Below are 12,194 nucleotides of genomic sequence, written 5' to 3'. Positions count from 1 at the left end.
TCAGTCGCTGGGATTTGTGTGGCAGAAGGTGGTCCCGAAGATTTTCTGGTCCAATGCCATGTAGGGCTTTATAGGTCATAACCAACACTTTGAATTGTGACCAGAAACTGATCGGCAGCCAGTGCAGGCTGCGGAGTGTTGATGAAACATGGGCATATTTAGGAAAGCCCATGATAGCTCTCGCGGCCACATTCTGCATGAGTCTTCCACCCCATCTTAATGTTTCTTATTTTTTTTTACTAGTATCATGTTGACCAATCCAGATTCCTAAGAGGTCAGTAAGGGGCATGCAGAAGTGCACTAGAGTGCCTTCCAACACCTGTCCTATTGTCTCTCCTATCTCCCATATCTCTTGTATCCCTATACTGTATCTTTCTTCTATTCTCTTATTGATTTATTTTATCCTATATTCTCTCTTCTATTCTTTCTCTAATTCTATTTCCTAGAAGGTGTCTTCTAGTACCTTCATTGTGTATTATTGTATATTGGACTAACTAAATTAATTAATATTTTAATTAATTAATTAAAATATTATTATATCTTTGTATGCCACCAATACGTACTTGACAAAACAAGCAAATAAATAAAATAAATAGAATATATGATAGACTTTAGTTTTTTGGGAGTGAAATGTGTCTTATTCTTTTCATATGTTCATTCAATTGGTACCTTCAGCATCTGTAATCTTCCTTCTCTTTCTTTCTTTCAAGGGATTTAGCTCGGAAAGATCGGAATGGAGCTTCTGATCCTTTTGTCAGAGTCCGCTATAATAACAAGATTCAGGAGACTTCGGTGAGTTGAGGTGGTCAGGAAAAGAAGATGGGACTACACCAATGTTTGAAATTGAAGTTGTTTATCTAATTTTGGTTTACTTTTTAAAAAGTTTTTATTTTTTTTATTTTTACAAACGCATCAGCGTGTGAACAGTGTGGTACCTGGGTATCATACATCCCATACAAAAAAATTAATATGAATCACATTTGTTTCATTTAACAAGCTTATATAATAATAATAATAATAATAATAATAATAATAATAATAATAATAATAATATAATATACATCTTTATATTAAATTATAATATTTCATTGTTTAGTTATCCAATATTTCAATATTATATAATATTTCATATTATCTTTTAATATGAATAAAATATTATCAATCGTATTTATTACATTTAAGAAACATATTTTTGGAATATAAGACACACCTTTCCCCCCCTAAAAGAGGGTGGAAATGTCGGTGCGTCTTATACATCAAATACAGCCATTTTTGACCTGAAACCCTGTCCCCGCATCCCATTTTTGCGAAAAATGGGCCCATATTTTGCAAAAATGGGGTGCGCAGAGGGTTTGGGAGGCCTGCAGAGTGCTCCTGGGGACTGGGGAAAAGGCAAAAATATCCCCATTTTTGCAAAAGAACAGGCAAAAACCTGCCTTCCCCCAGTCCTTAAGAACACTCTGCAGGCCTCCCAAGCATCTGTACACCTCATTTTTGCAAAAAAACGAGGTGGAAATGGGCCTTTTTTGCAAAAATTGGGACATTTTTGCCTTCCCCCAGCCCAGGAGCACTCTGCAGGCGTCCCAAACCCTCTGTGTGCCCCGTTTTTCACAAAAATAGGTGAAAAATGGATCCATTTTTGCAAAAAACACGGTGCACCGAGGGATTGGGAGGCCTGCAGAGTGCTCAACCCTGTTTTTGTAGAAACATTGTTGGTGTTTGACAAACCGTTAGGGAAATTATGTGAATCCCTCCTCTGTTCATAAATAAACAACTGAACAACTGCAGAGATTCATTTAACAAAGGTGGCAAGAAAGATTGTAAAAATGGGGCAAAACTTACCCAATTGCCTTGCCTATCAAGAGAAATACCTCGGTACACCCATATAACATCTACGCTTCGTGAGCTGCACTGGTTTCCTATTAGTCTCCGGGCACAATTCAAGGTGTTGGTTATTGCCTATAAAACCCTATATGGCTCAGGGCCAGACTATTTAGAGGACCGTCTTTTGCCATATACCTCCCAGTGACCTATAAGAGCACACAGAGTTGGCCTCCTCCAGGTCCCATTGACTAAACAATGCAGGTTGGCGGGACCATGGGGGAAGGCCTTCTCTGTTGCAGCCCCAGATCTATGGAATCAACCCCCCCCCCCCGACGTCTGTACTGCTCCCACCCTATTGGCTTTTCATAAGGCCACAAAGACCTGGCTTTGCCGGCGGGCCTGGGGGCCATGAATTCAACAACTATCATGGCTAAATTGTATGAATGTCATGTATGCATGTTGACTGGTTAGTTTATTATGGCTTTTAATTAAGGTTTTATAGTTTAGATTTTATATTTGACTTTTTAAAATTATTTTTGTAATTTATAGTGTTGTAAGCCGTCCTGAGTCCTTCGGGATTGGGCGGCATAGAAGTTGAATGAATGAATGAATCACTCAATCAATCAATCAATCAATCAATCGATCTATGTTGAGTTCAATTGTGGCCCTAATTTGAGGGCTACCTGTGCAACGGAATTGTCTTCCTATTTCATTCTTCAGGTGATCAAAAAATCTTGCTACCCCAGATGGAACGAGACCTTTGAGTTTGACCTGGATGAGTCAGCCACAGAAAAGCTGTGCGTTGTTGAAGTCTGGGATTGGGATCTTGTCAGCCGGAATGATTTTTTGGGGAAGGTGAGTTGAAAAAGAAGGACGCGCTGAAGGCAGGTTAGCACATCTGAGACGCACGGAGGCAGCTCTGTTGAAAGACTGTCCTGCTTTTGCTATATTTAGAAACTGACTTGAGAACCCGAGAGGAGAGCAATAACCTGAAATTGCTGCTTGTAAATTCTTGTGACTAAGATGTGGGATACGAAAGCCTGGAAATGAAACATGGCTGTAGTTGAAAACATCAAGGTCTTGGGTGCTTGTACTGTCAGACATAAGTTTATTTCTTGAGATAATATTACAATGCAAGAAAATGGTTTGTAACCATAGGAAAGGATGATGTAAGCCATAATCAGTTTGCAATCATGGGTTTGCTAATTGTGCTGCAACCTGATTGGCTGTCACCTATATATTAGGAGTAACACCCTTGCATGGGTGTGGTTTGTTATAGTGATGTGGTTTGTGAGTTAGTGATTTGTTATAGTGATTGGTGGTTTAGTGCTTAGTGGTTTGTGGGTGGTTGCAGTGGTGGATGTAATAGTAGTGTACGATAGTTTGTGATAGTTTATTTAGAGAAACATTTTGCTAAGAAGAAAAGTAAAATATATATTTACAAGAAAGCCTGCTGCAGTGCTTTCCATTGAAAACTTCAATTAAGTATAGTGGTGAACTGTGGCTAGTTGGTGGGGTTACCTTCCGCGTGCGCAAAACTGTCCCCCAACATGTACTGCCTTGAATATAGTGCGGTTCTCAATGATACTGATGTTTGTTTCTTTGCTTTTTCACTATTTCTTCTTGCTTTTTTCCCTAGTACTGTAGGAAACTTCCCGCCACCACTCCCGATTAAAAATATTATTTATTCTTAATATTAAAAAGAGGCAGAATATTTTATTTTCCCAAAGGAGAAATAGAGAGGCATGCTCTTAAAGGCAGAAAGCAGCCCGATAGCATCTAGCAGAAGTCACAATAGATGGATCTTTTGTATCCATTAAGAAAGACTGGGCCAAACAATTCACAAGCAAAACGCCTTCAGCCACAAACTCCCACAGAAGGCTGGAGCTGATGGGATTAAGAATTTGCATTCCCCCACCCAAATTCTAAGGACAGGACCTGACCTTTAGGACATAAAAGGATTAACCCTTCACCATTGAAATAGTAAAAGATAAAGCTCACTATATTGTACAACCCCCTGGAGCATCTCAAACCCCAAACCCCAGAATCCTATAAAGAGCCATCCACTCACTTAGCTATTTTGTCAGCCACTCCAGAAACTGCTGCTGTCACTGAAGTTTCTGCAACCAAATAAACCATTTGTTTTCAGAATAGAATAGAATAGAATTTTATTGGCCAAGTGTGTTTGGACACACAAGAAATTTGTCTTGGTGCATATGCTTTGAGCGTACATAAAAGAAAAAGATAAATTTGTCAAGAATCATGTAGTACAACACTTAATGATTGCCATAGGGGTCAAATAAGCAATGAAGAAACAATCAATATTAATAAAAATCTTAGGATACAAGCAACGTTACAGTCATACAGTCCTAAGTGGGAGGAAAAGGATGATAGGAATGATGAGAAAAAAACTAGTAGAAATAGAAGTGCAGATTTACTAAAAAGTCTGACAGTGTTGAGGGAATTATTTGTTTAGTAGAGTGATGGCGTTCGGGAAAAAACTGTTCTTGTGTCTAGTTGTCTTGGTGTGCAGTGCTCTGTAGCGACGTTTTGAGGGTAGGAGTTGAAACAGTTTGGGTCCAGGATGCGAGGGGTCAGTAAATATTTTCCCCGCCCTCTTTTTGACTCGTGCAGTATAACAGATCCTCAATGGAAGGCAGGTTGGCAGCAATTGTTTTTTCTGCAGGTCTGATTATCCTCTGAAGTCTGTGTCGGTCCTGTTGGGTTGCAGAACCAAACCAGTTATAGAGGTGCAGATGACAGACTCAATGATTCCTCTGTAGAACTGTATCAGCACTCCTTGGGCAGTTTGAGCTTCCTGAGCTTGTGCAGAAAGAACATTCTTTGTTGTGCTTTTTTGATGATGTTTTTGATGTTAGGTTACCATTTTAAGTCTTTCTACAACCAAATAAACTTTCTTTCCTTGCGGTCAGCCTCCATTTTATTTCCAGTACCTTTCTCCTATCTTGGAACCAGACCGGATTTTTCTTCCTACAGTTTATACTTAAAAGAAAGGAAAAATATCTGTTGTTTAATAATAACACTGGGACGTGTTATGAGTGATCCTCGTCCACCTCTGGTAATGATAGATTCTGAGGAGGATGAGCCAGGCCCATTTGGATACCCTGGACCAGTGGGGTTGACAGCTGATGCAGAGAGTGAAAGTGAGGGAGAGATAGACCTGGATGAACCCAAGGGATCACCAAACATGGCAGATACGTCAATGAGGGATTGGTCCGATTCAAAGGATAAAGGGGACATTAGAGTGAATGAGCCACTGTTAGATGCTTGATTCATGAGATTACAAAGCAGACAACAACACTTGTATGGTAAAAGGAAGTAGGTTGTAGTTTTAACTCTAGGGGTTTGATGACCACTCCCAGCAGGTATAAAAGAGAAGGATTCTGGGAAATTCTGGATGGAGTTTCAACATTGCTTTCATGGACGTTGTGTTAGATCTGGGGTTCTAGAAAATGCTTCCTGAAATACCTGTTTCTGCTCTGCAAAAGTAATCTGCTAGAACTTGCCTGCCTGTCAGAATGTGGTGAGCTGAATTATATACCCTATGACTCATTGCCTGTTTTATCTTGCTGGAATGCAATTAGCCCTGATGCTGGCACCTTTCCTGGAAGCTTATCTGATAACTTCACAGCAGTGAAATCTATTCCATGAACTTTCAAAGTCTGAATTCTGCTTGAAAATGTTGCTTTTTCATATAAAGATTAAATTCAAAGCTTAAATTGTGGGTTTTAGCCCTTTTTTTCAATCTGAAAAGCCCCGGGATAGAACAGGACCTACCTATCTAAAAGTGTCGATAGAGGCTCTTGTTACAGAGTCATGACTTGCTTTAGCCTGGGTTATTTATTATATTTTATCTTAACTAATTTTCCAGAAAGAAATAGGGGGAAAAAATACCCAAAAATGGGAAGGAAATACATGAAAAACTACAAAACACAAATAAAACCAGAAAAGGTGGAAATAATCTAGTTTGCCACATAACAATCAACAATCAAAGAGGTATCTAAATAACAATTTTCTAATATTAGATGAGATCATGACAACTATGTCACTGAAAGATGTACCACGTTTAATAGTAGATAAAAATGCCTTTTGAAAAACAGATCCCTTGAATCCAATCCTTCATAACAAGAAGAGTACTACTTTTTCATTAACTTTTCATTTATGTGTTCAACAAAAAGTTAGGTCCCCACAACACCCAAGCCCAAACCAATAAGCCACATGGTGCAACCTGTGAATGGATCAGCAGTGGGTTGCTCCTAGTTTGGATTGGTTCTTAGAACCGGTAGCTCCGCCCACCTGCCTAGGAAACATCTGCATATGTGCAGAAGCACTGTGCACACGCAAAACAGTTGCAAAAATCATTTACAACCCACCACTTGATGCTTATTTTTTAATGTTTAACAATTCTTGGGAAAATGTGGCTGCGTAATTAATGATGAGTCACTGCACCACAAAGCAGTCTGTCTTCCCTTGTTGCTAGATCACTGCAGAATCATCTTTGCCGCTTATTTATTAGATTTATTTGCCGCCCATCTTGGTTCTATACCACTCTTATTTTTAAGCATTGTAGGGAGTGAACTGGGACCAAACCCCTGTCCCTGCCCTCCCCACATACCCTTAAGACAATGCTTCTCAATTATTTTTTGTTATGCGCCCCCCCCCCCCCAGGAAGAAGTAAACATTTCGCACCCCCCAACTTTCGGCTGGGACGATTGTTTGCAATATTTGGCACATTTTCACTGAAAAACCTCAAGCTCTTTTCAGCATAATAGGGGAATCATGTGTTTATGTGATGCCTTATTTTATTTGGCTTCATGCTGTCTGCTGCCAACATTTTTAGACACAGTAAACATAGCGGTCTTTCCTCATCTCACACCATAGTCACAGTGAAGTCAAGCACTGCATACTTTGCTTCATCTTAGCTTTCGGGAAACTTACGTTTGTCTCATTATCTCCATCTCTCTCCTCCTTTCTTTTCATCCCTGTTAAATATTTTCCCATGGTGTCTCTTACGGGTTTGTTATCTGCACTTCATATCTCCTGCTCTGTTCTGTGCGCTATTCTTCGGTGCAAAAACCCCCTACTCTCTGCAGCAAAAAACCCCCACATTCCCTGGGATCATGTGCCCCCCCTCCCCGGCATCGCTCTGTGCCTCTCAGGGGGGCTCGCCCCACTGTTTGATAAACACTGCCTTAAGAGGCTCCCTGGCCGTTTGACTCATTGAGAAAGGATGACACACTGTGTGGTGGCCGAGTGACCCACCTGCACCTTTTACGAAGGAACCTTGGTGGAGATGTTATAAGATGAAGGGGTCTGCCAGAAAATGGAAAGTGCTATTGCTAACATGTTGTAAGCCGCCCTGAGTCTAAGGAGAAGGGCGGCATAAAAATCTAAATGAATGAATGAATGAATGAATGAATGAACGAACGAATGAATGAACGAATGGCGTTTATGAGAGAGATGGATGTTTTTGTTTCAGGCAGTGAATCTTCTTAACCACACTAGGCACTGGATGCGAATAGAACAGAATAGAATAGAATAGAACAGAATAGATTTTTTTATTGGCCAAGTGGGATTGGACACACAATGAATTTGTCTTTGGTACATATGCTCTCAGTGTACATGAAAGAAAACATACATTTGTCAAGATTCATGAGCTACAACACTTAATGATTGTCATAGGGGTCAAATAAGCAATGAAGAAACAATATTAATAAACATCTTAAGTATGCAAGCAACAAGTTACAGTCATACATGGGGGAATTGACATGTTCCTTCCCCCTAGGCTTATAAAATCTATGTATGGTATGCTAGTGTGTATGATTGGTTTTAACTTGTGGTGTTTTAAAATTAATTTAAATATTGGATTTGTTTACATTGTATGGCGATTGCTGTGAGCCGCCCCGAGTCTGCGGAGAGGGGCGGCATACAAATCTGATTAATAAATAAATAATAAATAAATACAGTCATAAGTTGGAGGAAATGGGTGATAGGAATGATGAGAAAAAACTAGTAGTAATAGTAGTGCAGACTTAGTAAATAGTTTGACAGTGTTGAGGGAATTATTATCATTAAATCAATGATAAAACAGATTTATTGTTTGATTTGATTTCATTTATATAGCTACCAGTCTGATATATGTAATTTTGGGTGGCTTTCAAGGATAAAAGAACCCGGATGAGGACCCCGATTGTGGGGGCAATATGCTGGCTCTGTTAAAAAGTGCTATTGCTAACATGTTGTAAGCCGCCCTGAGTCTAAGGAGAAGGGCGGCATAAAAATCAAATAAATAAATAAATAAAACACAAGCAATAAACACGAACAATGACTTTGACCTTTTGTGTGCTGATTTTCCCCCGCTTTGAAACTAAACCAGAGCAAAGTGTGTTTCACTTTGTGAAAGAGGAAGGACTGTGAATTGCCTCACAGCTGCAAGCTAAGTATCACAGAACTGATAAGGGACTTGTACAAATTACCAGTTTGTTTGGAGACAAGTGCTCTTTGCTATACCAAAAGAGGGCTTAGTTTAAGTGACTTTTCATCATAAAGAACATTGTTTTGCATTTTCAAATGTGTGTGTGTCTGAAATTTGTACCTGTGAATTTTTGGGAGGATTCTACCAGAGAGCCCGACAGAACACCAAATAAGGAAGGACAATAAAAAAAACTATTAAGTATTCAATAAATAGTGCATAAACTTACTACCCCTGCTGTGTCCATCCCCCGTGGGGGAAGCAGCCCATCACTGGGCGTACCCCTTAACTTACTTGCCACCTGATCACTGGTCCTTGAGTAGTTAACACCTTGCTACTGGTTTGCATGTGCACTCACATGCACATACATGTGACACTACTGTATATGCACAGAAGCGTCCCGGGTGGGTAGGCAGAGCCTCCCACTGACATCGCTATTGGTTCACAGAACTGGGCCAAACCGGGAGTAACCCACTGCTGAGTAACATCTTTGGGAAGCCACCAATCCCATTGGATATTTCTTTCAAGGGGACACAATCTGATGTTAGTTGGGGGAAAGATCAAAAGCAACATGAGAAAATATTATTTTACTGAAAGAGTAGTAGATCCTTGGAACAAACTTCCAGGAGACGTGGTTGGTAAATCCACAATCACTGAATTTAAAGATGCCTGGGATAAACATAGATCCATCCTAAGATAAAATACAGAAAATAGTATAAGGGCAGACTAGATGGACCATGAGGTCTTTTTCTGCCGTCAGTCTTCTATGTTTCTATGTTTCTGATCTGCAGGTGGTATTCAATGTCCAAAGGCTGAAGGCTGCCCAGCGGGAAGAAGGATGGTTTTTGCTCCGCCCAGACAAATCCAAACCAGGACTGGATGAGTAAGTCTGAATTCTCAGTACCTACCAGACCGTCAAAGGAGAAATGAAAACTGACGCTAGGAAGCACAATCAGAAGCATGGGTGAGATGCTGCTGATTTGGACTAGTTTGGGTGAAACCCAGTATTGGGTTCCTACCGATATGGGCCACTCTCTAGTGTGGTAGGGGAAATGGAGCTTCGTGCGCAGTTTCAGGTGACCTGTGGGCAGGCGGGTGCGCTCACGCGAGATTTAGCTTCTGCACATGCACAGGAAGCGAAATCTCGCATGAGGATGCTCGCGCACTCGAGATTTATCTGGTTTTTTTCTTCCGCACATGCAAGGAAGCAAAAAGACACCAAAAATCAGTGAAATCTCATGCGTCCTTGCGTCCTTGCATGAGGTTTTGCTTCCTGAGCATGTGCAGAAGCCAAATCTTGCATGGGCACCCGTCAGCCTGCCAGTCGGCTGGAGCTGCGCACACAACTGCGCTGGTAGTGGCGGCGACAAGGATCCCTTGCCTGGTGAACCGGAAGCACTGACTTTGGGTGGAGGCCTGCTGACCTGCTTAGACATAATGCTGTCCTATTTAGCCACGTTTTCGTGGCTGGGCGCATGCACAGTAGGCGTACGTGCGAGTAAAGAGCACGCGGGGATGAATGTTCACATTTGCAAACCAATGTGGAAGGTAAGTGAAAGCCACCCTTGTTCAGAAGGGATTCCTTCAAAAACATTAGAAGTTTCCTTACAGTGTCTTGAACTGATTCAACTGATCTACTTTTACTTGGGGGTTGTTTATTTATTTTTGTCTGATGAGATACTTTTGCCCTAAGGCTATTAGGAGCATCTGAGATTAACTGTTGTGGCCCGCCAGCAGCCCATGCAGCTGGTAGCAGATCCCGCTTGAGAAGAGGCTGCTAGCACCCGAGTCGGACCATGAGGAAGACTGCCAAGGACTCAGTGCTAGAGGCAGAGGTTCTGCTGGGGCCTTCGGAACCTCCAGCACCTTACATCAGTGATGAGGAAGATGAGGAGGAGACTCTTCTAAATGCACCAGGACGCAGAGATGCCAAAAGGCAGGAATAGTTCCTCGGGAGGAGGTCTTCTTGATAGTAAGGCTTGGGACTAATTGGCCACTACCCTAGCCCTACTTAAGGGATGATAACGACAGCAAAAACTGTGCAAGAAAAGACGTTTATTCATTCAGGTGCCTCCGTGGTCTGAAAACGTATACTCAGCTTATCTGTTTTGGCTTTTTTCCTGCGGACTGCTTCTTGGCATTTTGCCAACCCTTGTAAGCTTCTTGAGATATCCAGGATTAATTGCTTAGGCTTAATTTTTGACTTTATGGAAGTAATGCCATTTGATTGAGTGGTTTTTCAAGAAAAGACTGCTTTAACTTGTGTTTGCATGTGTCAACTACTAAGCAAGATTAGTACAGTGGTACCTCGAGATACGAGTTTAATTCGTTCTGGACCTGGGCTCTTAAGTCGAGCAGCTCTTATCTCGAACGACTTTTCCCCATAGGAATTAATGTAAATAATTTTAATTGGTTCCAGCCCTCAAAAAACTCACAAAGTTAGTCTAAATTATGCAGAAAGACATGTTTTTAATGAAGAAATGTACATGTACATATATGTTCAACTTCTCTGCCACCCAATCCTGTAGGACAGAGGTCCCCAACCCTTTTTGCACCAGGGACCGGCTTTAAGCGATCAAGAGAGGAATGGGTGAATGAATGGACGGAGGGTGGGAAGGAAGGAAGGAAAGAGGGAAGGGACAGGAACAGAGGAAGGAAGCAAGGAAACTTATGAAAGGGGAGAGTAAGAGAGGAATGAGTGAAGGGAGGAAGGGAGGGAAGAAGGTGGGAAGGAGAAAGAAAAGAAGAAATAGAGGAAGGGAAGGTAAAAGAGAGAAAGAAAAAGAGCAAGAAAGAAAGCAAGAAAAAAAGAAAGAAAGGGGGAAGGGACAGGAACAGAGGAAGGAAGCAAGGAAACTTATGAAAGGGGAGAGTAAGAGAGGAATGAGTGAAGGGAGGGAGGGAGGGAAGAAGGTGGGAAGGAGAAAGAAAAGAAGAAATAGAGGAAGGGAAGGTAAAAGAGAGAAAGAAAAAGAGCAAGAAAGAAAGCTGCAAGCACCCCCCCGAGCCCCCCAGGCCGGCTGCAACCTTTTAAAACACGCGCGCCGCTTCGCAGCTGTCTCCTGAAGCCGAACGCGGAAGTTAGCGTTTGGCTTCAGGAGACAGCTCCTTGGCGCTTGTATCTCGAATTTGGGCTTGTAAGTAGAACAAAAATATCTCTCCCCTCCCAGCTCTTATCTCGAGTTGCTCTTAAGTAGAGCAGCTCTTATGTCGGGGTTCCACTGTAGTTGTTAATTGAGTGAACAATAGGTTTGGACATGTGCGCTACGTTCTTTCTGCTCTGTAGCTGGGGCAGAACATTAACTTTGCTTCTTTGGAGAATAAGTGTGGAGCTGCTGGTGAGAAATATTCCATGAGATCGTCCACTGAGACCAAACTGAAATTTGTCCACCATCCCCAAATGCTAGGAAAGTAGTAACCAACTTATAAGGCATATCTAATCTCCTTATTTTTTCCATGTGTTTCAGAGGGAATCTAGGATCCTTACACCTCCAAGTACAGCTTCGGGATGAGATGGTTCTGCCATCCCTCTACTACCAGCCCCTTGTCGAGCTGTTGTGCCAGGAAGTTAAAGCAGGGATAAAGGTGAGGCGGAATAACAGAATAACAGAATTCGACTTTGGAGGTCTACTAATTGAGGGATCTCCAACCTTGGCAACTTTAAGACTTGTGGACTTCACCTCCCAGAATTCCTCAGCCAGCAAAGCGTCAGCCTATAGTCCCCAACAATTTGAGTCCTCATTTTACCCACCTAGGAAGGATGGAAGGCTGTGTCACCCTTAAGCCTGGTGAGATTTGAATTGCCAAATTGCAGGCAGTAGATGTAGCTTGCAGTACTGCATTCCAACCACTGCACCACCATAGCTCTTAATTTTCT

The 12,194-nt window shown here is 41.6% G+C and overlaps 1 protein-coding gene across 1 annotated transcript in view; it reads left to right on the top strand.

The window, feature by feature from the left end:
- Positions 1–12,194, top strand: part of LOC139157926 (ras GTPase-activating protein 4-like) — a 112,561-nt gene that overhangs the window by 73,701 nt on the left and 26,666 nt on the right. The window contains exons 6-9 of the mRNA XM_070735180.1: positions 711–792; positions 2,545–2,679; positions 9,109–9,200; positions 11,785–11,902. Coding sequence (XP_070591281.1) covers positions 711–792; positions 2,545–2,679; positions 9,109–9,200; positions 11,785–11,902 — 427 coding nt within the window. The remainder of the gene's footprint in view (positions 1–710; positions 793–2,544; positions 2,680–9,108; positions 9,201–11,784; positions 11,903–12,194) is intronic.

The sequence above is a fragment of the Erythrolamprus reginae genome, chromosome 1 (genome assembly GCF_031021105.1).
Source record: "Erythrolamprus reginae isolate rEryReg1 chromosome 1, rEryReg1.hap1, whole genome shotgun sequence".
Lineage (NCBI taxonomy): Eukaryota > Metazoa > Chordata > Lepidosauria > Squamata > Dipsadidae > Erythrolamprus > Erythrolamprus reginae.
Note: the sequence above shows the minus strand (reverse complement) of the source record. Positions and strands in the feature narration are given on the sequence as shown.